Source organism: Anopheles ziemanni, chromosome 2 (assembly GCF_943734765.1).
Source record: "Anopheles ziemanni chromosome 2, idAnoZiCoDA_A2_x.2, whole genome shotgun sequence".
Lineage (NCBI taxonomy): Eukaryota > Metazoa > Arthropoda > Insecta > Diptera > Culicidae > Anopheles > Anopheles ziemanni.
This window is the reverse complement of record NC_080705.1, coordinates 82,373,123-82,398,023: the sequence shown is the minus strand read 5'-3', so window position 1 is coordinate 82,398,023 and position 24,901 is coordinate 82,373,123. Positions and strand designations below refer to the sequence as shown.

Genomic DNA, 24,901 nt, shown 5'->3' with positions numbered 1-24,901 from the left:
GGGCTTGGGGTGGAAAATGGCACCGAACCTAGAAAACTGTCACTGTTACTGGGCAAATGGACTTTTAACCATGTGCGTGTGTGTGTGTACGGCCGTTGTTGTTTGGCCGTAATTAAATCTAATGTGTCGTGCGAAACGGGTAGGGGCTGTGTGAATTAAAATTGAAAAATTAAATTTCACAATCACGTCAACGGTTTGCTTCGAGCGCCTGTTGAACAGTAGCGTTTTACGGTAAGCTCGGATACCTAAAAGTATGCCGAGGGACAATTAGAGTGCTTCCGTAGCGGCATGATGTAAACGGATTTGGGAAATTAAATGATTTAAGGCAAGATTTTCGGGAACATGTTGAGGGCAGATGTTTGTTAACAAGGATTATAAAGGAGACATATTTGAGTTCTTTGCGTTATTCAATAAACAAATTACAGATAAAATTTGTATTTTTTCACAAATAAATGAACACACAACTCAACGGCACAAAGGAAGAAATTTATAAGAAACAAAGAGAAAACTATAATTAATTCAAATTCAAATTCAAGGAATTTTTTTCATATATAGATAACATTTAACAAGCAAATTACAGATAAATTTAATATTTTGACGAAAAATAAATGAACACACAAATCAATGGCATGAAGGAAGAAATTCATCGATATTGGGTTCGCCATATTTTAATGGAAAAAGAAACCTATAATTAATTAAAAATCAAATTCAAGGAATTTTTTCATATTTAGATAATATTCATCAAGCAAATTACAGATAAATTTGATATTTTGGTGAAAAATAAATGAACACACAACTCAACGGCATGAAGGAAGAAATATATAGATATTGGGATCGCCATGTTTTCTTGGAAAAAGAAACCTGTTATTAATTAAAATTCAAATTCATAAGAATTTGTTTCTTATTTACATAGCATTGACAACTCAAGCCAAGTAAAACGTTTCCCAATAATTTACATTTTAGTCAATTTTTTTTAACAAGTTTTACAAAATTGTCATTAAAAAAGGTATGTTCTAAATGAAAATATAAAATTTTTTATTGTAAAGGTGTATAATCTCAGGTGCAATAACCGAAGGATACCATTATTGGACTAATTCACAGTTGGTTTGTCAATCCACGGAGCAAACCGACTTTGATATTATCAAACCGAAGCAAACTGCAATTGCAGTTGTGTTAGAAAAGTGTTGGCTTTTTTTCCAGCTTACTTACGGTTTTTACTTCCAAGCTTTTGCTTTCGTCCTTTTCAATGGAAATACTCGTCACTGTCAATATGATTTTTTGTTGTCCTTGCAATGAAATTTTCCCGTACACTTTCAGCGTTTCGAAGTGTACCTACTCCATTCTCCACTCTCATCTATATCTTTCCCGATGTGATCAATTTTTTTTTCTTCCACGCTCCTAGCCTCGGGAAAGTACAGTGTGCTCTGGAGCTACCGATAAGAATCGGGCGAATTTTCAACGAACCAGACCAGAATGTGCGCTGGCGAGTGGAACTAACGATACCCGAATGGTTTTGCACCGAGATTCGTCGGTGCTTAATTGAATTGGATTCATTCTTCTCATAATTGAAAAGTTCATTCATATCGATTTCCCTCCCGGGGGCAGCTGGCAGATTCTCCCAGAGTGGGCGGGGAGTGCCCGGAGCGTCGGTCGCCATTTGCGAAACGTTTTTCCCTCCCCCCTCCGGTGTGGGGGTGAAGCAAGTTTCGGCGGTGCCTTTGTGCTGTTATATGTTTCTACCAATTATATCGAGCATGCTCTAGGTTGAGATTATCTTTACTGGCGGGATTATGTTTGGGTTCCTTTACAGATTGAATGCAAATATTGCCTTTGCGTGATGGCGCGCGGAGTATAGTAGCGGATTTTTTGCTTCCAATAGTTGTTCCATGATTGTGATCGGCAGTCCGGGCGGGGATTTTGGCGAGAAATGGTTTCGAGAGGGTCAATAATTAAACACACTCAATTATTATACCACACCTCCTGGTGAGACTCTCGTCGAAGTATTCGATTGAAATAAAAATTAGGAAAAAGAAAGCATCGCAATTGTAAGAAATGCGAGTAAATTCTAGTCAATGTATCCCAAGTTATGCAAAATTGAGCAAAAGAATGCTTTAGCTAGCAGCTTCGGTGCACGGGAGCGTGATGATTAAATTACTCGCCCAACATACCTGTGCGATGCTGGAAAAACGACTCCGATCGATAACAGGATCAAATAGCTTCCCTTTGCGTTACTAGCACAGGAAGGGTTGCATTTTCCTCTTCTACATTCTGTAGTAAGCTGGCATTTCCACGTATCCTAAGGCATGCTTTTCTAAGGCTCGGTAATCCCTAAGGATACGATCGAACTACTAGCATCTTCCCCTACACGAATACGGTTGAAGCCCTTCCACTGCCATAGAAAAGCAATTATCTAATTGTTTTACTCAGGAATAACTTGATGCTCTAGTTAACATGCGAATAAAGGTGGATGTTGCGTAACGATTCCAGCAGTTGTCAGCACCTACATAAGACATTCCCTGATGATAGCTGGGAGATGAAAACCTACTGAAAAGGTTTCCTTTAATGTGTTTAAACGAAGCAAAGATCCGTCCAAAAGTGTACCAACCCTTCGTGGAAGGAAAACTATCCCCAAAGTTTCAACATACTCATATAAACAACTGGTACCATGCAACGGTTCAATCGACAATTGGTATAGGTTTTTATTGAAATTAAAATTACTCTGGTGAGGCTGTGTGCACTCGGTGTAATTGATGTCGAAAATGCTGTTTGCGAGAAGATTTATTCCGTTGATATAACCATCCGTAGGGCGCAGTGTTGGGCAAACGCTAACATGAACCGTAAGACGCAGGCCAAAATGCCTTCACCACCAGGATACTACTTACCGTTTATTGCCAAAGTGAGCTGACCCCCACACGAATAGGCCTTGGGAAGAAAACAATGCCCATGAATGCGCTTCGGTCGGCCCCGTTTCACATTCCTGGCCCACTTATCGTAATCATGTGAGGCTGCTTGTGTTGGCTGTGTTCGGATCCTTGTTCTCCTCGTCCCCCCATCGGTTTCGGCACCTCTAGTGGCTCCCTGAAGTGCCGACATTATACAAATGAGATGCTGATGCGTCTGGTGGTGCAACCATTGAAAGATAAATAATTGATGTTACATCGGAACAGGCATCCTGGGTGAATTCGTGTGTGTATGTGGGAGTCTGGAGCAGCTGGAGGCACGTAATACCCTCGTCGACATTTGCCTACGCCTGCCCGGTCGGAGTATTGCCCACATCCCGTACACCCGGGTCATACCCGGACCGTTTTAAGGATGCCACGTTTACCTTCGGCTTTTCTCCAAGAAGAACGCAACGAACGTCGAGCGCAGTCGCATCGATTGCACAAGACACGAGAGATGCTGAACCCTATTGATCAAGTCGATTAAGAGATCAGATACAGGGCAGCGTGGGGACTGTGGAGCGATACGGTGGTGATGCAAGAATGCTGTACCCGGCGTCGCACGATTTTCCACGTTTTCCTCCCCCAAACGAAGTGGTGACCTACGCGGGTTTGATAGCGAACAGCTTGATTCGTACACGATTGGCTCACGTTGGCTACCGTTGGCAGCTAACGGTATGGACAGCATTGCAATCCCGGTTGGAAGTGCACGTACATGCACAATGTATGCCCGTCCGAAGTGTGGAGACGAAGAAAATCTCGATATCGCATCGGCGAAGCAAACGATGCATTTCTTTAAATGGTTATGGATGTAGTGGATGGATGGACGTGAGCGCGCCCGTCTTCAATGTCCAACAATGATGGGTCTGATGTACCGAAACATTTGTCATTTTGTTTAAAGTACCCGAGTGCGGAGACCTGTGTGTCCAAAGATGGTAAATGTGGGCATCCCATCGGTGGCTGGGAGCCTCTAGGAGAATCTTTTGGACATTACACCGACAGTAGCTAATACGAGACATATCACTGGCACGATCGTTGCCATATTTGGTGCGCTTGGTAAATGGGAACGATTCGTGCAATCTTGTACGCGAAAGGGTGTCAGCTAGCGCACAGAATCATTCCCTGCGAACATTCTAATTTTATGTTACGTATTATTACTTATTTATCTGCTTCCTGTAAAAGTTTTTCCAATCGACACAAACACAGGCTTTGAAAAGGTATTTTCTGATTTTTGGAATTGAGTATTAGAATTGTATTCTTAATAGGCTTATCAGTTTGGAAATTACTCTACGTTTCGTTTATTTATAGTTTTTTTTCCCGTAGTGTAGCTTTCTTGAATCAATAAGGTAATGTGAAACAGTATGCCCCCTTAAGCGGAAACCTTTATATCCTCGTAAATTATTTAAGTAGTCAAAATGTTCAAATATTGCTTCACTGCCCTCTCTTCTACTACCAGGTAATAAAAATACGACGTTCAAAACTCTTAGATGATTATTGAAACAAAATGGTGTAAGTTAACACGTGGGAAAAAGACCCAAATAGTGGGGTAGAAGCTACGCCGTTAATACTTGTTTAATTGGAGGTATTTATCGACACTTTGGGGTGCCCATGGCGCAGCGGTAGCGCGAGGAAACACCACACCACAGGTGTGGGATCGAATCTCGAGTCTGGCACCCTCCGGTATTACGAACGGCTGACCACCGATCTTATAATATACCGTCTTTCGGTCACACAAACTCTCTTCGGAGAGAGGCCTTGTCCCACTAGGGGATGTCGTGCCACATTAAAAAAAAAAAAAATTTATCGACACTTGATATATTTTGAGTTTCTACAATTTCAACACAAGGTAGATTATGTTAAGAAATCTAATTGACTGTGCTTCCAACTCCCTATAAATATTGACTTTGATGGATTACTTTTACATCATATATGAAATAATATAAGAAACATCGATAATTAATCATGTGTGCATTGTGGATGCAGAATACATACAACTTGGAGTAAATAATGGTGGAACAGTGCCATTCTCAATAAATTTGCAAAGCTTGAGGGATTTTCTCTCCATAACCATTTTGCTTTTGTTTCCATAACCAAAATGTAAGGATAATGAAGCCAATTCTGTACAGAATTCGTTAAATAATAAATTGGGTACTTGATGAACGTTTGCTTGATAGTAAAATTTTATTTTTACATTGGTTATAGCTTAAACTACTTTGGCAAAATCTTTCTTTGTTAAATCTTAATTTAGAGCCGTGAAATTAACATGGAATGTATTAGATACGCTAATTAACATATTCTTTGACGTAATAAATGACGTGTAAAATAATTTTAAATATTTCAACCATCTTCTGGATCACACGCCATCATTATGTCTAGTCTTCAGTCAAATAAAAAGACCTAAAACCTTGTGCCAAAACAACAAAACTAGTATATGTCCCTATGTTTCGCAAGTTTGTTTGCCTGAACAACAAAAAAGAGTCCTTAATGTGTAAAAGTTGTCCTACTTTTGGGTTCCAGACTGTATCAAAGTGAAAAGGGAGTAAGAGAGGGAGAGAGAAAGGAAACAAACAAAACAATTTGAGATAACGATTGTGCCCTGTCATTACCACACAAGATGTACACACTAGAGTCAACTTCTGTGGATGGACGGAACAGAAAGGAAAACTATCACAAAACAGCGTGGTTTCACGTCCCGACCGGCACGTGGTTCTTCGTACTGAAACACATTCTACTTTTCTTTTTTTTCACTTCACCCTGTCCCGGAATGGGGGGGAATGTGGGAGTGCAGGATAAAATCGAAATCGTTGGCGCAACATCGAACCCCCGCCTCTCGCCAGAATTGGAAGGTTCCCAACCAGCATTCAGCATCGGCTATAGACGTCGGCCTGTGTGCAAACAAAACACAAATACCCCGACCACATCCTGTCGCTGATTGTCGTGCCCTACCTGGGATGGCCGTCGGTGTCTAGGCCCCCCCTCCCCGGCCCATCGGCTAGACCAATAAGTCCTTTTCTCTCCAATACCAATAAGGCCATGCTGCTTTTGGCACATAAGCACATAAACGATGTTTGCCGGTTTACATATCAAAACTTTTTTAATTAACTTTTTTCCCTACTTTCGCTGTGCCTTTTCATGCCGATCGTAGCTGATTGTTTTGTATTTCTCTGTCCCAAGCACACACTCGGTCTGTCGCTAATGGAATTTGCCAACAGTTTGGGGACATTATATTATCGGTTTGCTGCTTTGGTGGAGCAGTGGAGAGTTTGCAAATATCGTTGGTTATTTTATGTACTTAGTGTTTCAAATATATTTCATACATATGCATATAATTGACATAACAACCATTTAATCTTCACGCTTCACAACATTTTCTGTTATTGTTCTACATTTCGACCTGTATTTTACAGTGTTTCATTTCAACATTCTCCAGAAATAAACAATACATTGGGAAAATGTGTACCTTATTGCATTCTCATGTCGGTACTCTATAAGAGCATAGTATGATGATGGAAAGAGTGCGACCATTCGTTCTGTTTGCCGTTTGCGGTGCCTCAGAAGCTGTACCTGATAGAGCTGGTGGTATTTGGGAGGGTTGTTAACTATCATAAACGATGCAAAACGGGACAACTCTCTCAAAGTCCGTTTGTGTCCGTTTACAAATATTTTCCAGCGTTTTCGGTGGTCGTCCTCGTGGTTGGATGTGGTGTGTGCGATAGCCGGTGGTTACTCGGAGACAGCCATGTCGGAAGACTGACGGGTGAACAAAGAACCAGGTATATTGTCTGCCCAGCTATATTGTCTTAGTCGAAACCATTGGAGAGGCGTTTCAAAGGGAGCGAGGAAGGGAATTTTATGAAAATTTCTACCGAGGCTTGGGAGGGAAAAGTAGCTGTGGTTGAAGGAAACCAATTATCATGGATTAATGTGTGGTTGAAGTGGAAAATTTTGCACAGCATTTTCCCGCAATCCCGACCGAGCCCTCCCGGTCGCTTGTCAGCCGAATCCTGCCAAGACCCCGGAGTAAATCATTAAAGAGACGCGCGAGGATATGTTTGTGCATGTTTTCACTGTTTACACTTCCTACAATCAAGCGATGAGTATGAGTATGAAAAGCACTGCTACACTTGAAAAAAATGATATGGACCGCCTGAATGGGGTTTGTTTGCGTTGCCTTTCTAGCAAAACATTTAAATCACCGTACGAAAACAAATGTTATTTGGTAGGTTTAGGTTTTGCTGCGAACTGTTAACCTTCTCCGAAAAGGCTTCTATTAGAATTTAAAATATTTCCATCGCAGCCGAGCATCCATTTCCGCCCTTATTTGACAACAATTTCAACCGGTTTCTTCCTCCAACTGTGCAGGTATATTATCATCTTTCGCGGCTTCCTGGATTCCTTCCGCTGCCCGTCAAGCAACTTCCCCTCCCAGCGGACAAGAACCTTTTTCCGGCGATCACTTTTCACTGCCCTTGTCTTGGGATGATTTTTCCTACCCCTATGTTTTCCATCCAAATGTTTGCCCTTACCGCCTGCAGCGCCCTTTTCCGCTTTTTATTTGTCAACTCTAGCACAGTGTTCGATCATGTTCAAACGAACCGTGTTTTCCATTATTTTCCATGTTCCGGAAAGTAACTTTCCCAAGCGGTGGGGAGGGAAAGTACAAGGTCCGTTTGTCTTCTTAAGGTATACAAAAATGGCGTACTACTAGGGACCGGCATCAGAGCAGTGTACCGCAAGGATTCCCCTCCGTTATCCATCGTCTGTGAAGATCCGTGCTCCGGTGAAGGCCGATTGGAATGGGCTTTAGAGCAAAGAGAAAAAAGTCCTGCAAAGGACGAAACACTGCTGCAAGTATCACAAAGAGTGGAAAAGTGCTAGCAGGCCCGTTACACGGTTTAGAAACGAACTTAGCTTTTTTACCCTCCAATCCCTCGATCCAAAACCTCCCCCGAGCGCAAGTCGAGCAGAAAAGTTTCCCAAAACGAAACAGTGGAATATAATTTCAAAGGAATATACCCTGGGCTTACGTACGGGCGCGCGCGCTCACTGCCTGTGGGCGGTTGTTACAGTAAGGCATGTTGTCGTAACCTGATGTGTTTCCCATAATTAAAAAACAGCAGGCATTTTGCTTTCTATCAACAAAGGGAGGGGATCCTTTAAACGGCTGTGTTTTACAAATGTAGGCGCCCTTGAAAATATATTGCAGTTAACATATTGTTTACTTAATCGCAAGTTAGAACTTAATACTTTTTGTTAAAATTTCCATCTTTCTGGTTTATCTAAAAACATGAAAAGTTCTAAAGCACTACCTGCTTGTTACATCATCATTGTAGATTTCAATTGCTTAGTTTCGGTTGATCTGTTCGATTCAACGTAACGATTCTCACGAAAGCATCGTGTGTAATTGCTGCCGACAGCAATTACTCAATCCGGCAATGAACTTCGTGATCTCGTCAGTTGTTCGGTGGTGTTTAGTTACATGTTAACCTTTGCAGCATGCTAACCCAACAATTAATGCATCAATCTATACTTCAAACGATCTACTACAGCGAAATATTCAGTCCACTACGCAAATCACTGATCAAAGACGGAAGCCTCGTTTGAAAATACGGATTGATTTGATGTTCATTAAATTAAATAAACCTCAACCCTTGCCGTTTCAATTGAAATCATCTAAAACTAAATACAATTTCTTCCTAAGCTTGGCTTCGCTGCGCATCATTAATCATTCATTTAGTGCTTAGCATTTTAGCTCCGAGCGGCAGCTTCAAGCCTTCCGGTTGGGATTTAATATTCAAGTCTCTTTTTGGGGGTAATGAAAGCGTTCCTGTTTGCTGAATCCAATCTAATGCGTGATTTAAGTTAGATAAGCTTGATAACAATGAAAGAGAAATAGGAGAAGTTGTTTTTACCAGTTCCAATCCTTCCTTCAGGGGAAAGTAGTTTTTTATTCTCCAGTTTTTCACTTCACGTTGCACTTCTCTCAAATTTTGATCGCACTTTTATTGTTGATACTTTGTCAGCTATCAGTTTGCTAATCATGTTGCCTTTTAAATAACGATATTTTCACTGCTTTAAAGAGTGTCTTGCAATTCTTATTATGCGCATAATTATTCGGGACGAAATTGCTTCCATTTACCGGTTCCTTCCGCTCACCCCTCCACCCCCGAGGGTGTGAATCCGGGGGCCGTAAATTGCTGCTCGGGGCATAATTTTCTTCCGACGCTGGTGTGGAATGGAAACCGGAGCTGGAGCAAACATATCTTCGGCAGGTTAACACGTCAACTGGTGCGAGGGTGGAAAACCGACCGGCAACGGGAAACGATGGGTCCCCGCCTATCTTAATTCGTCTCCTGCGTATCCAATTTTCCGCCAATAAGCGCACGTCTGCGTTCGAGACACCGCACACCGGTCGCAATTTTATTCAGTTACGAAGATGTCTGTGTGTGTATGTGCCAAATTTCCCTACGCGTTTACCTACCCGGGTTTCCATTGGGGCACCTTTTTCGGGAGGGGGGAGAAAATTTACCAACCCACCGCCGAAGGTAGTCCAAGCAAGATGTTTAAGATTACGGAGAGATCGTTATGCTCTTCAACAACATCGTTCAATGGCGCGCATGCTCTCACATCACCCTCCCCCTCCCCCCTACCCCCCTCCTTCTGTTACTCAATTGCTTATCAATACAAAACGTGATATCGTTCACGTTCCAAAAACGGAGGCTTTAGATGCTCGTTCGTCGCTACCAGGACGGTGTTCCGCCGCCCGCTTGAAAAAAGAGATGCTATCATTACCGTGATAATTATGTGAATGGAGCCAATTGTACCCCCCTGCTCTTTCCTTTGCTCCCAAGATGGTCGGTTTAGAAAATCAATGAAAATTAGTTGTTGCGAACCTTCCGCTTGGTGCAATTTGAACCGGTGTGTTGTAACTTGACGCCTGATATCAGAAACATCCAACTAAATAGATGCTTGGGAGGTTGATCAAAAATAGAATAGACTGCCATTACTTAATCCACTTTCCTGCCAATCACCACTCGAACGCGTTGAAATATTGTTACTCCATTTAGACAGTTGTTTGAGTTTTCATTCGTGTGCAAAAGCAGCGGTATGATTCACAAGCCGACTGTTGATTTATGCTTCTCGCGCTCGATCCGGTATCGTTTCGTGATGTTTCGTCTATGTTGTTTACACTGGGAGATAAACGATCGCCACCCTAGCGCTGCGGGCACCCAGCTAGCGTCCGGAAGAAGCAAAGAAAATAACGCTACAATCGCTACAGCATCAGCCGTCGCGTGTTGCCGGAACCGTTTTCTTAGAAAATTAAGAGCCGAACGCGTCGTGCGCGCGAAACAGAGGCAGGAAAAAGCGTCAAGGAAGCGCAGATTGATAATTATTTGCGCCGTCGTCGGTCGGCCGTTGTTTATAAATATCAAACTTTGAAGAACATCAAGGTGTACTTCTTCGCTTCCACCTCAAATGTGTGGAAGTTCGGCGTTTTGGGGTCGGTAGATCAATGAGGTTGGGGGGTGGAAGGCGGGTGGATTGTAGTGACACGACGCTGGTCTAAATTTATATCCAACACTGCACGCGGAAACCGCAACAAGGAGGACGACCCCGGCGACGACCGCAACGTCGACGTAGACGGGAATTCAGCAATAAAATTTTTACTCCTATACCATTTATTACTCCATCGACGATCGAGGGTGGGAGAGAGGAAGAGAGGGAGGGAGGAAGAGCGCGGGAATACCACGGTGGCCACGACATTCTTCGTGCTGAAAGGTGATCACATTTCATCGCGGTACAAAGACGTCTGAGATGGTGGCATAAATCATCGACCTATTGCTTTTCCCGATGCTGGGTGCACCTGCCAAGAACGGGTGCAGTCCGATCTAGAACGTTCATTTGCGCCATTGGGGAAACATTCTTTGCCTAGATAGTTCACAGGAGGCAACAACCGTTATTAAACTTTGTTTTCTTGTCTTTTGCTCTCGTTTTAGGTAATACACGAAATGAAGAAAGTGACGAGAGCACACACGTTTGGTAAGACACATACCCCAAGAGTTTCTCCTTGAGTTCCCGATTCTTCCTTTCCATATGCAATTGGATCAGCTTTGGAATAGATCAATACATGCACCTGTCAATGTATATTTATAAAGGCAACATTGGTTGTATATACATGAATATGTCATTGCATCGCGAAAAATCATCCGATCCGATTCGGACCAAACTTGGCGGAATGGAAGCTGATTTTCCAAGGATTTTCTACTTTAACTTCTCGCCGCTAAAATGGATGAAAAACACCCAAACTTGGTGCATACCCTGCTCAAATAAGGACATATTATGAGGGGAAAATCACCCCCGTGTGAGAGGCGGAAAGGGTGGTTCCTACATAACCCCCAGCTTAAGAAATGATCAAATTGCAATATGGGTATCGATTTCGTAGTAATGTTCTACCTGATCCCTAACTCTCTCTACCGTCTCCTATGTAATAAAACAATGGTGGTGCTTAGTTGGGAAACTTTTAATCTTGTGACATGTATGTCATCTTCACGCAAAGTCAGGCTGGAAGGTAGCTAATGTTTTGTACTCTGATGTTTTTGAATTTGTCATGTTGATATATCCTTCTTACTCCCTATCCTTCTCGAACACCTACACCTTAAAATTACGAAAAATAACAACAACAAAATTTAAGATTCAGGAGCGAATTTGTCCAAAAAATGGTACACAACTAACTTAAATATGTTCACGTCATAAAAAAATAAAAAATAATCAAAATTTCATCCGTCTAGGGCCGGGGATGATCGAATAGACACAGTCCTAATGCAAAATTTCATCTAATACTTCCTCCGGCCTCTCTTCTGCAACAAAACAAAAGTGTAGCTCGGGTAAAAAATGTTTATTGTCACGACAAACATGCGATTGCAGTTAATTTTCCACTGATAAGATTGTTGAACCTATTTTGTCATCCCTTAAGCATCCTCCTCCACTCCCGAAAACATCCTCGAAAAAATCATTTCTAAGCTTCAAAGCAAATGAGAACAATTAAACCTAAAGCGATTCTTGCTTAAGGGATACTAATAATTTGACAGCATTTCATCTTTCATGAAGAAATTTATCGTAGTCAATTAGTTTGTGTCAAAACTAAAAAATATTACATTTTATTTTGAATGTACAAAATCTTAAAATAGGTTTTTTTTCTTGTGTTACGGTACGTGTCGTATTGTAAAATTAAAAAGTAATGGTACAGAAAACCATATAAATAAAATGTATCACATTAACTTGAGTAGTGAACATACTATACATTTTAATTTCTTTTAACATTTTCTGGTCTGAAATCTTCTTGAAATTAAACGTCTAACATGTAGCTGATGGTATTAAAAAGTAAAGTCAAATTTACTATACATCATACTTTACTCTTGTAATGGAAACATTGTTTGTCGTTGAGTTTTCTGCTTTCATACTTTCATGCTATTAGAGTTCCTGATCTAATTCTTCACATTCTTCACCTGAATTCCATTTGCCCGGGGGGTTTTCCTTCTTTCGCGAGAAAATCAATTTAGATTCATCGCCTCACAACATCGTGGTTGCGTGTCGAAGTTGTTGTTTCAATCCAGCTGTGTTTTATGGACACGAACCACCGGCGGTCTTGCGGTGGCATGATATGCTGTCGTATATTGTTTTTGTTTGCCTTTGCCCATCGCACACCGACTGCATTATTTTCTTATCCCGTTCGATCGCGTTGGAACGAAGTTGTTTTATATTTTCGCTTAGACATCGCAATAATTGGTCCGCACATCCTTCCATAAGTGGAAACATGCCTTGTGTGAGCGCCGCTAAGGAAAACTGTAAACGAATCCATCTGCGGACGATAACGGTTTGTTCCATGTGTGTTTTGGATATTTTCTTTCGATCGTTACTGGAGGTTTTCCGCACCGAACGCGAACAGGTTTTTCCACCTCTTTAAGCATCATCAGCACCGGGCAGATTCTATGTGACGAATCAGTCGCCAGCTGTGCCGCAGTACCCGGTTTGTTGTTGGAACCAGGAAAGCCGGACGGAATGCTACAAGACTTCAATCGCGTCACTCGCGTATTCCGGTTACGGAAAAGTGGAGCTAGCGGTCGCGTGTTAGAAGGCAATACTTAATGACGCGATAACGAGACAAGGGATGGTTTTGGCCAGCGTTTTTTTTTTCCCACGAACAGCCACCTTTTGATCAACCGTGGGGAATTCTTCGCCGGCTTGCGGGAACGCTAGTTTACAGCATCGGTGTGCCGGTGCACACATTAATTTCGACAAGTCATTGGCAAGCTTCGTCCGACACGGGATACAATTCTGCATCGTGCGAAAGGGCGCCGGTGGTCGCTTGCTCCCTCGGGAGCATACTTTTTATGATTATGGCTTACTTCCGCCCATCCGCGGCCATTTATCGGTGTTTGGGGTTTCGCTCTACAGTCCCTCACGACACTGTCATGAATATTCCTGCAAGAGTTTATATTTAATCCAGATAAAAAAGGATAACAACTTTCGAAAAAAAAACAAACAAAACACGCGGTGGAGTTCCTCTCCCCACCCCACGCAACCATTCGCTCGCGATGGAATTGCCACGTCACGTGCCCTCGTGTTTTGGTTCGCTCCATTTCTCCGTAGGGTAGGGGTTGACCCAGAAGGGGTGAGTTTGGGAAAGCGTGAAAACAAAAATTCCGTGGTCTGCTGGGATTACGACCCGTTGTTTTCCGCAACAAACCCCCCCCCCCCCCCCCCCCCCCCCCTCCAGCAGACAGCATCGTCGTCCGGCAACGCGTTCGTCGAAGTCGTCCTGCAACGGTTCGTCCTTCGTGTGCTTGTGTCCGCGCGCCTTGTGGCGAACCGATGTTACCGTTTGTTTTTCGCCCCCACCCTTCCAAACCCACCCCCATCGGGCCCGGAAGTGTGTGTTATGACACCGATGCGACCGGTTGGAGATGGGGGAGAAGGATACATTTTTCCCATTACGCCGCAAGCCTAAAGGCGCCGAAACAGGAGCACCATAATTCATACTAAATTGTTTGGCTTATTACCGGAGTGAATATTTATGGGGCTCGTATGTCCAACAGGCGGGCGGGCGCGCGTGTTCTCGCTCTCGAGCCCTTGGTCCCCCAACTTCACACAAGCCTTTACGCGTGCTTCAACCGTTCGTTGGACGGGGAGTAGTCCCAATTCTGTGGCTCGCTTTCCGTGTTTCTGTGCGTTCTCGCTCAACGAACGACAACGGCATCGACGCCCTACAACAAAGAGCACGGTATAATAAAACTCACACCGAGTGGGGCGGTGGAAAATTGTCAGAAAATAAAGCATTCCCTGACAGAATCCGATCCTCCTCGGCGCGGCGAAAGGACAGACATCCCGCGCGAAATATTATGACTCCGCCGAATGCGACGGTGCGTGAAAATTGAAATAAATTTTCATCGTCCTGAGGTGTTTGTGTGTATGTGTGGGTGTAGGCTGGTGCTTTTCTCCGTGTGAAGTATTCATCCCGGTCGGCCCGGCGCGAGCATTCGGACTCGGATGAACGGCCGCATTTTGTTTTTCTTCCCTCTCCCCCCGCGCTCGGATGTGTTTTTCCTCGACTCGCCCTAATGAGTTTTCGCAGCGGCTCGGCGGAATGGTCTGAGTCGGAATGGTCAAGCGTAAACCACCCTGGTTTTACAATGGTGTGGAGCAGTGTTTCGGTGGCAAAGTATTGAATAATGTGATTTTTTAATTTATCTCTTAAGTTGGGTCCTCCTCCTGTCTGGACCGCATCGGAGGCATTAAGTGTAGCCCTCGGAACGTGGTAAATTTATTGTGGAAAAAGGGGGATTTTCGCATTATGCGCCAGATACTCCTTTTTTATGTTTGTGGCATGTAATGTGCTTTTTTATACCACCATTTTGCTGGTTGCGATTAAGCGGGCTCTAATTTAGTCGTGAGTTATAACCAAACATAACTTTAAATACCCCATCGATTTGCTTACTTTCAATAGCAATAATCTAGGACGCTTTATGTAAACTACTTTCCTCTTTCTTTTGCTTTAAAAACCACATTCCCATCAACAAACATAATTCCGTTTTTCCCTGAATTTCGTTAAAAGAATCAGGAAATTTATGAATACAAGCTCCTCCGAGTGTCGAACGACCTGTAAGTAATGGAAGAAAACAACATTTACGGGCGGAAAATAGCCAATTCCGGTGAACACTTTTTTGTGTCACGGGAACGCAAGAAGAAATTTTCCACCCACTCTTCTTGCACCGTCCTTTGGGCGGAAATCCGGACCCCCAAAAAAAATGGTTTTTTGTGTTTTTTTTTCTTCGTTCGTACGGCGTTGAAGACGAAATCGAACGACAGAGAATTAGGACAGGATTGGAAGGTCGTTCGGGCCGGGGGGATATCTGGAGGCGGCCGGCTTCAGTTCTCGGTACCGGTGAAGGACTCAAACAAGCGGATACGGCTGGATAAAAGGGAAAACATTAAATAAACATGAGCATTTGCATAACTGAAAATTAAATAACCGGAGATAAAAGCCAAACCTGTCCCCGACCTTGTCTGGTCTGGTCGGTGGGGTTCGCGTTTCGGAAAGTTTTACTTGCGCGCGAGTTCCGTGGAGGTGTTTTTTTTTACTTTACTTTTCGTTCATGTACTTGTTTGACGGTTTTTTTATCCGCTTTCCGAAACGATTTAGAGACGAAACATCATTCTGTGTGTGTGTGTGTATCGGGGGAAAAAGTTACATCGTGTTCACAGTTTTGCTTGGCATTTTTATATTAATAGTTCATCTTGGCACGAGGGGAGTCCGTTTTGGTAGGTGCTGTTGTGGAACAGCTTAAAGGTAGAAGTAAAGGTAGACGCAAAATTTCAGGTTAATTTAAATCAGATGAGATGACTAAAAACAAATTAAGTAGATTACTGCCAATCTTTTTTTAGCTGTTCATCAAAGCGTGTTACCTAATGAAGGCAATGGGATGAATAAATAATCCTCGGCCACCACAGTAATTATTCCACCGTTAGACATTTTCGAGGCAACGATCGATTTCTGGAGGAGGCTGCATTTAAACGACGATTTATGCTTCTTTCTGACATTTTTTTTCCGTGACATAATTTTTTACTCAACGACTTTAAATCAATTTCGATGCTGTGCACCGAAGACCGATGGACCATTGCAATTGCTTAGGCGGAAGTGATGCCTGCCTTTACAGTTTGATCAATCGGGCACACTTCCTGACCACACGCCGCACACATCAACCGGGCAAGCAGAATCTATTTTTCCCATCAAACCGAGCGGAAAGCACTGTCCCTGCCAAGACAGACAGTCACATTGTGGCACACTATCAAACGATCGCATGCACGAAAGTATGCGAAGGAAGCAAGAGTTGCATCAGTCGACAGGTGCAAGTCCATTTATAACTCTTCGCAAGATTTATGCACTTGAGGAAGGGCACATGCATGCTTGAAGGATGCGTTCTTGCTTTCTTAAGGGGACGGGAAACGAAGCGTAATCGCTAGCGTAATCGTGTCATTCTGCTGGTCCATCTGTCAAAAAGAATTTTGGCTCACCTACCCTATAATCGCATGCGTAATCTTGTCAGTACGTAAACAAACGAATCAATAGTTCATTCATCCGTGACTATTTATCAAATTTCTATGATAATTTAGCGTGGTTTTTGTATTGTTAACTATAAACAACAAAATAATAGCAGTAGCTTCAAGAAAAGTTGACATTTTTACCAAATTGCAAAACATAAACAAAGCAAAGATGACGCTTGGCCTGAATATCGACGCTACACGAGAGACCAGCGATTACGCTTCGTTTACCGTGCCCTTTATAATCGTGTGCAATGAAAATACAGGGTTTGTCACCTATGTTCAGCTCTAGCTCACCGATGATTGAAATGGCTCATCAACTGTTGTCTCTAAAGCATCTGGTATTGAAATAACTCATCGAATTTTGCCTCTAACTCATCTGACTTTGTCTCTAACCCATTGGACTTTACCTCCATCTAGGTTTGTCTCCAGCCGAAAAACAGGGTAAACAAAGTATTTGTGGTTATGCTACATTTTAAAATTTCAGATACCAAAAACATTTATACTCTTGTATGCTTTAAAATTATTCTTATTGACCAATTTGACTTATACTTTTTATACGTGCATCTATACGTATGTCCACTAAGATGGCAGCATTGTGGTTAGCTGTTGAGTGACATTGGTTGATCTCAGTTAGTACATTTATGCCATCGAGATAAACACTACACTGTTCCCTTCTTAGTTGATATACGTACGCATGCACATAGAAAAATAATACGGAAAATAATTCAAAAATACGTAAGAATAACTTTAAAGCATACAAATATAAAGTGTTTCTTGTTCTTGAAGTTTTAAAATGTAGCATAACCACAATTCATTTGTTTATTCCCTGGTTTTCGGCTTGAGACAAACCAAGATGGTTTAGAGACAAAGTCAGATGAGTTAGAGACAAAATTCGAGTAACTATTTCAAAACAAAATGCTTCAGAGACAAAATCGCCCGCTTTTGAGGCAAATTTGATCGGCAACACCTGTCCCATTACTCTCATAAAATAAAAAAGGTAACTTTTATTGGTTTAGTTGCTTTGTACTTAAATCATAGTAACATTACTGTTCACATTCACACGATAATTACCGCCATTTTAAACAACATAAATCTTAATTAGCACACAACGTTGCTCAAAACGGCTGGAAATCAATTATTTCCGTTTTTAAGCGATTTTACGCGCGCACCATAACTTACACGAATTAAATATTAATCGAGGGATGATTTATTGTCACATTCGGCCCCGTAGGTGGTGGAGGTGGTAGAGGAGAGGGTTACCGTTGGCTTATAACTTAATGATGAACTTCGCATTTTCCCGGCTGTCGGTAACATTCTTGTTTCCCACCGGATCGGGTCCGGTCCGGGGGTCGCATCACGCCCGAAGTGGGTAAAAACGGCGAGATGCAAAAATTAACACGAAAAAGCTCGAACGTACCTTTTTGCTAGTTTTAGTGTACTTGTACGCTGCGTGGAGTGGTAGAGCAATGTTCCAGTGGGGCCACCCCGAAGGACGGAGGGAGGTGGTAGAAATGGGGAAGATAATTAATCATGCGAGGCGCCATATGCAACATGTGGGTAATTAAGTTGTTCGTGCCAAAGCCACCACGAGTCCTCTGCAAACGGCATGCCTATGCTTTCGGACGCCGCCAGTTAATCCTCTTCCGGGTCCCATGTTCGTTCGATCATAATTACCATCGGGAGAACGCTCCCCCATGCTCGCCGTACAGTTGGGCAGATCTGTACATTTTCGATCAGTTCGTAAAGCTACCTAAGAGTTGGAAAATGTAACTGTATGGTAAAAGTTTTCCTTTCTTCGGCGCCGCTTGTAACCGCTTCAAAAACGAAGTGCTCAAATCACCTGTAAGACAAACACGTGCGGCAGGTTGTAAGATTGTTAAACTAATGTTTTCTTTCCACCATCTCTCTCTCTCTCTCTCTCTCTCTCTCTCTCTCTCTCTCTCTATCTCCCTCTTCGCAGGAGGTCGGCAGCATCATCGGAAAAAAGGGAGAAATCGTCAAGCGGTTCAGAGAAGAGGTAAGTTCGGCAGGCAGCTTAAAACCGATGCAATGGGAAGGAAAAACAAGTTGATTTTTCCTCTCCAGTTGCAAACACACAAATACACTCACATACACACAGAAACACACTCTCGCATAAAACACACAAAACACTCCATTTTTCTTGCCCCGTGCGATTGTTTCTGTCCAAAGTTGATTTACTTTGGTTTTGTGTGCTGGTTTTTTCCTTCGATTCTGGAAATTTCAGTCCTTTAGAGTGGGGAGGTTTTGCTACTTTCCGATGGAATAGATTTTCCCCCCGAACCCCCCCCCCCCCCCACCCCCCCACCCCGCCTCCCTTCTCCACCATTCCTTTTCGCTAAGAGTGCTGAAGGAGATTTAGGTAGAAAAGTGGGAGGTGGTTCTTCACTCCACATCGTGCTGCTGCGTCGTCGATTTCTGCTTTCAGAAAACGCATTCAAGGGCATGATCCAATAAACGTGCTCCTATGCCATCTGTCACGTTTTCGAAGGTTGCTTGTTTGCCCAAGTTTTCCACGGGGAGTGTTTTTCCTTCGCGATCGTGTAAAGATTTGTTCGCTTTCGTGTACCTGAGATTTTATTTTTATTTAGCCAACCGGCGTAGGGTGGAACAACAAGACAGCAACAACAGACTACATTGTTTCCATTTGCGTGGGGGGAGGTATTGCTTTTTGTAAAGCTTCTGTGTTCCGCCCCCGAAGCCGAAGGGTTTGATTGTCTGCCAAATTCATTCCAAATCACGCTTTCAAAGACGCCTGCAGTGCTCTGGTTGAGTAACAAATTTCTCTACGTAAGGCATGCTATAATATTCAATTTAGTTTACATTAAACAAATGAGTTTTCATTCGTTTGTTTCCTGAGGAATATATTTAATGACACTTCGTTAAGTTGTCCTGCCAACCTTAGTGGTTGCGGTTCTTTGCTTGTGATGTGGTCAACTAATGTTTCCTTCCACCGACAAACTATGTTTAAAACTTATGATACCTACAAAGAGAATGTTTTCGTGTTGCCAGCTGAGCATGTAAACTATTAACAAGCAGAAGTTGGTTTATTTTAAAATACACTACTACACTCATTGCTTGCAAAAGCTAAGAAGCTTACAAATTGAAATTTCTTCTACCATCCACCCGATAACATCGGGAGCGAACGAATGACCGAACCCTCCAGCTTTCCCGTTCAACAACCCCACCAACTTATGGCACGTCAGTAAAATGGAACTGCAGAAAGGTTCCACCCCGGGGTAGCGACTTGCGTTTGGACCTAATTAGTGGCTTCATAATTTGCACCCGTTGTCAGCAATCGTAAAGTAGTATCATTAGGACCCGCGTGCGCTACTGCGAGCGAACTTCGTAACTTTCTTTTTCTGTTTTTTTTTTTTGGTTTGTTTTGCACTTCCCTAGCACGAGTCAAAAGGTCTTCCATTTGGTTCCTCTCCGTCTGGTAGGTTATATTGTGTTTCCTTTGCGCCAAGAAGCTGCGGCACCCCGGGATGGCTCACACCGATCGTTAAGCTCATTTGCAATCGTGTTTGCCATTCCGAAGATGCCGAATGGAGGTTGATTTTCACCCGATCGATAACTACTGGCCACACTGCGGAAGGATTTGACTTAGAAAGAGAGCGGCGGGGTGTCGAGGAGAGTGCAAATGGTGTGGAAGCGTGCAGAAGCCAACCAAGCAGGAATACGATACGTACTAATGCTCGCCGAAGCCGAAGGTAGACAAAAGCTTCCCAGGGAAGAGAATATCTATTTCCGCTTCGGTTTATTGTTACATCTTGCCCGGGTCGCCCCCCCCCCCCCCCCCCCCCCTCCGGGTCCCCAGAGAACGCTAATATGGTTTCAGTCTTCGAGGTTTCCCGTCGAAGGCACCTCGGAGACGGAAAACCGGCGAAGGCTGTGGCAAGGATGGGGAATGAAATAATCCCATTATCGAAATTCCTGGTTTCTCTCCAAGCAGCCAGAGCCAATCCGTGCCACACCATCCCCCAATCATCTACGCGGTTCGTTCACAATGTCTCCCTGCCTGTCCCACCTTGTTGTGCCACACCATTCGTTGGGTAGAATTTTCCTTCCTTCCTCTCCGGCACGGTGCGCGTTCGTTCGGGAAAACGTTATTAAAATCGTTGTACGATTCGTACGGTCGTTGTTGTTACCTTTCATATCCTTTCGTTAACGAAGCTGGCTTTCTCCACCGTCGACGAAGAAATGAATAAATACGCTGATCCTTCACGACGAACAGGAACATACCCCAACAGGTAAAAGATTCCGCTGCTAGTTTCACCGGTCCTTGCATCCATCGAGACTTATGATGCAACTTCTCGCGATTGTTAAGTTGCAACGGAAACCTATTGTAAACGCTTCACATTCCCAATCAGAATCGTTGATAGAAATGCAATCGATCAACCTCGAGCCGATGGCTTAAAGGACGTTTCGTATGGCTGCAAAATTAGATCTGTCCGCCTTAACAGGGAGAGTTGAATGAATTTTCCACAGCCCGCATCAATTCACAAAATATATTGCGAACGTATATAAATTAATTTAGAATAAGTTTTATAAGTTTGGTCTTTTCGCTTAAGAAAAAGGGATACTTTTTTCCTTAAGAAAAAGTTACTTTAAGAAATATTTTACGTTAAGACGAACAGAGGATAGCAAAGTAACAAAACTTCGTTAGATGATCGAAGTGTTTCATTGCATTTAAACTATTAACACTTGAACACAATAATCAAAAATATGGAGATTTTCACAAGAAAACGATATTGCAATAAAACATTAGTAATCGCATAACAAGATGAATCGTTCGACCTTTAAGAGCATTCTATCTATTCAATAATCTGCCAAGCAATAAACAAAGCTTTATTTTTCTTTTCAATCACCTAGATTAGCTCTTATCGTTTCGGAATGTCCTGCCGGCGTAAAGTTCTTCGCTCGGGCAAATGGTCGCAGCTCAACACGACGCTGCCTTTCAAAGAAACGGCGCTCCGAATTAAGGCGGAAATCTTTTATAAATTATGTGCCGCACAACCATTACACACAAATCGGGTGCAAAGCGGTTGATTCTCGCGTCCATCGGGCGTGAAGGCCAGCGCGAAAGCGAATGGCCCCACGCTCACGTTTTTTTTTTTCCACCCGGAATATAAACATCCGCCGGCGCTTCCGGCGCTGCGCGCCGTTAGTGTCCAACATCCGACCCACTCAGTGGAGCCCGGGGAAAACTTTTGGCCTTCTTTTTTTTTTTTGATATGCCCCCGCATGTGATTTGCTGCCGGGATACTTCCGGCATCGAGCGACCACCGAAGTGAGTGTGTTCGCTGAAGTTTAATTCTTTCCAGTTTTTCGGGGGAGAATTTTTCGTTCACTTTCTCGTTCGATGCTCCTTTACTCCGTATTTTTTTTTTTGTGGCACAAAATCGACCACTCGGATGCTATTTTGTCGTTTCCGTCGAGTCGCCTGGCCGTAAGCAAAAAAAGAACAAAAAACATTGCCAAATCATAAAGTTTTGTCGTTCCGAAATTTGTTTAGAGTTTTCGCCGGGCTTTCCTTCTCTCGCTCTCTGCGTTACGTCACGCGATGCCCTAGGCATTTTTTTCTCTTCCGAGACCAACCCGGTCGGGGGGCCCAACACACGACACACCACCGCCACCATCTTTGCACTTTAAGCGTTCATAATTAAATAAAGTTTTCTAATTTTTTATCACACTTTTTTGTGCTGTCTTTTCATCTCTTCCCACGCTCCTTTTCAGTCCGGTGCAAAAATCAACATATCAGACTGCTCGTGCCCGGAGCGAATCGTGACGGTGTCCGGGTCCAGAAGTGCGATCTACAAAGCCTTTACACTAATCACGAAGAAGTTCGAGGAGGTAAATATGAGATGTTCATTTTGAAAAAAAACAAACCCCTGTCCCCCCGCAATACACTCCCCCGTGCGCCGCCTTGGCGTTGACAACCCGACGTCCTGTTGACGTGTTTATTAACCAAAAAGTTTCTTATCGCTTTCTCGATTGCAGTGGTGTTCACAGTTTCAAGACAATACAAATGCACAGGGTAAAACACAAATTCCAATCCGCTTGATCGTCCCAGCTAGTCAGTGCGGCTCTCTGATCGGTAAGTGGATGTTCTTGTTGCCCTCGGAAAGGCGAAATTCGAATCCATTTCATCTTTCTCGTCCCCAATTCCGATTCCAATTTTTTTTTCAGGCAAGGGTGGCTCGAAAATCAAGGAAATCCGAGAAATCACCGGCTGCTCGATACAAGTTGCAAGCGAAATGTTGCCAAATTCGACGGAACGCGCCGTCACGTTGAGCGGTTCGGCCGAAGCGATTACGCAGTGCATCTATCACATATGCTGCGTTATGCTGGAGGTAAGTTTACTCAGTGCCACTATTATGAGACTCACTAAAAATGGTAACAAATCTATCAATACCTTCAAATATAACAACGATCCTACTTAAATAGAGATATGAATCGACCTTGATAAAAATGGACAGTCTTGCTAAAATCGACTAAAAACTTCCCCTTGAAATTACAATGTTTAATTTTACCAAATAAGTTACTTTATTAAATAAATTATCTTAAGCAAACTTCAAAAACCCCAGAAGATGCCCGGGGTGTGAACAAGCATTTGAAAAACGTGTTTTTACTTACAATGTATTTTACTACAATTTTAAATATTTTACAACATTCACTTACCGCTTGTTGGGAAGAAGCTGAAACAACCAAGCTTCTACGGGTTATCTTCGGTTGTTTTCCATTTTCTGTTTCTTTATTCTACTGCTGTACGTTTATTTGGTCAGTTTAGAAGAAAATCATTCGTGGATTTTTTTTTAATAATAATTACAAATGTGATAACATATTTTTTATAAACCCTTTCATCCTTGGATTATTTATACAATTTTGTTGTTATTTGCAACACTTTGTTTTGTTGATATTTTCAACACACCGCGGACTGTCTGTAGCGTCAACCGTTTACTGAAAAAAAAATTTAATGTTGTAATAGAGCAGGTCATCTTTTTCATGAAATGGTAACCTAATGAAATGATTATCAAAAGGCACACCGAATAAATCAGGATTTAAAGATAGATCGAGCCGGTTCTACGAACGATTGGCGAAGACAAAGTTCATCAGTTAACATGGAATCAAATTTATTCCCCTACAATGTAGCATACATTGGTGCGATGAGCTTAATCATCTATCTAACCGTAGTTAAGTTGACATTAACATCCACATACCTTTCGTGCGCCTTAATGACATGACATTTTCCATACGCACCATTCTAATTAAGTGCCCTTGCCAATTTTGGGATTCTAGCATGCGGTCATTGTGCATCCCTCGTGTGATGGTGACCGATTTCGGTCCGGTGCAACATTTCGCGACAGTTGGTGCCGCGATGCTGGTGGTGGCATTTGGATCGTATGTGCCCGTGCCCTAAACCCTAATGTCAGCCCATTCGTCTTGCGACTGGGTCCCGGGCGTCCCGTACAAATGCCGCTGGTCAGTCTGTGAACTATAACAATAAATTCGCGTGACAAACGCGAACGTGAAGCCTCCTCCTCTCTTGCGTGATGCCCCCTTTCATTACATGATGATTTAACCGACTATAACGGTGCATCTTTTCAAATCACATCGCTGCATCTCTAGGAAATGTTATTTGCTAACCAGTTTTTAAAACGCACTTTCACGCTGCAAGTGAAATTGTTTTTTCTGGCACTGGCGATTTCCTGTAATCTATTTTTGTCGTATATGTTTTTCCCCGAATCAGTACCAACCAGACTAACAATCTGCTATAGAATACACTGCAAGTGAAAGGAGTGATCTGCGTTAGATAGAACGAAGCATTTCGGAGTTTGTAGGATACAGGCTTGATTCGAAAAAATATTAACCCCTGCACAGTTTTGCCCGAGCCTGACTCGGGCAAGCGGATGGAATTTGTACTGCTTTACCAAAGTTTTTTGTCGCACTTTGTTTGTTTTTTGAGCCCTTTTCTCAACTAGGCAGGACTGTGAACTATGAAATTTGATTAAATTTTAGCTACAATACATTGGTTTCCAATCTTGCCCTAATGCTTTTTAAGGATCTTTTCAATCACTCTTTAACACGCTATAGCTTAGTCAGTTTTGAAGATTTTTCAAGTCCATAATAGAATACTGTAGCGTTTTTAGATATAGCATTTAATTTTGACTATTTTATATTATTATTTTTTAAAGTTAAGTCAGTTTTTTAAAGAATATTCGGCCATTTTTGGGATATTAAATTCAATTCCTATTTTTATTCTAGTGTTTATAACTAATAGAATCGGTACCATAACTTATAAATATAAATTCTCTAGCGCTTTTTGAAAATATTAACGA

At 42.7% G+C, this 24,901-nt stretch overlaps 1 protein-coding gene across 1 annotated transcript in view; it reads left to right on the top strand.

The window, feature by feature from the left end:
• LOC131282601 (poly(rC)-binding protein 3) overlaps window positions 1–24,901 on the top strand; it is a 58,395-nt gene that overhangs the window by 18,806 nt on the left and 14,688 nt on the right. The window contains exons 3-6 of the mRNA XM_058312107.1: window positions 18,502–18,558; window positions 22,299–22,415; window positions 22,563–22,659; window positions 22,752–22,915. Coding sequence (XP_058168090.1) covers window positions 18,502–18,558; window positions 22,299–22,415; window positions 22,563–22,659; window positions 22,752–22,915 — 435 coding nt within the window. The remainder of the gene's footprint in view (window positions 1–18,501; window positions 18,559–22,298; window positions 22,416–22,562; window positions 22,660–22,751; window positions 22,916–24,901) is intronic.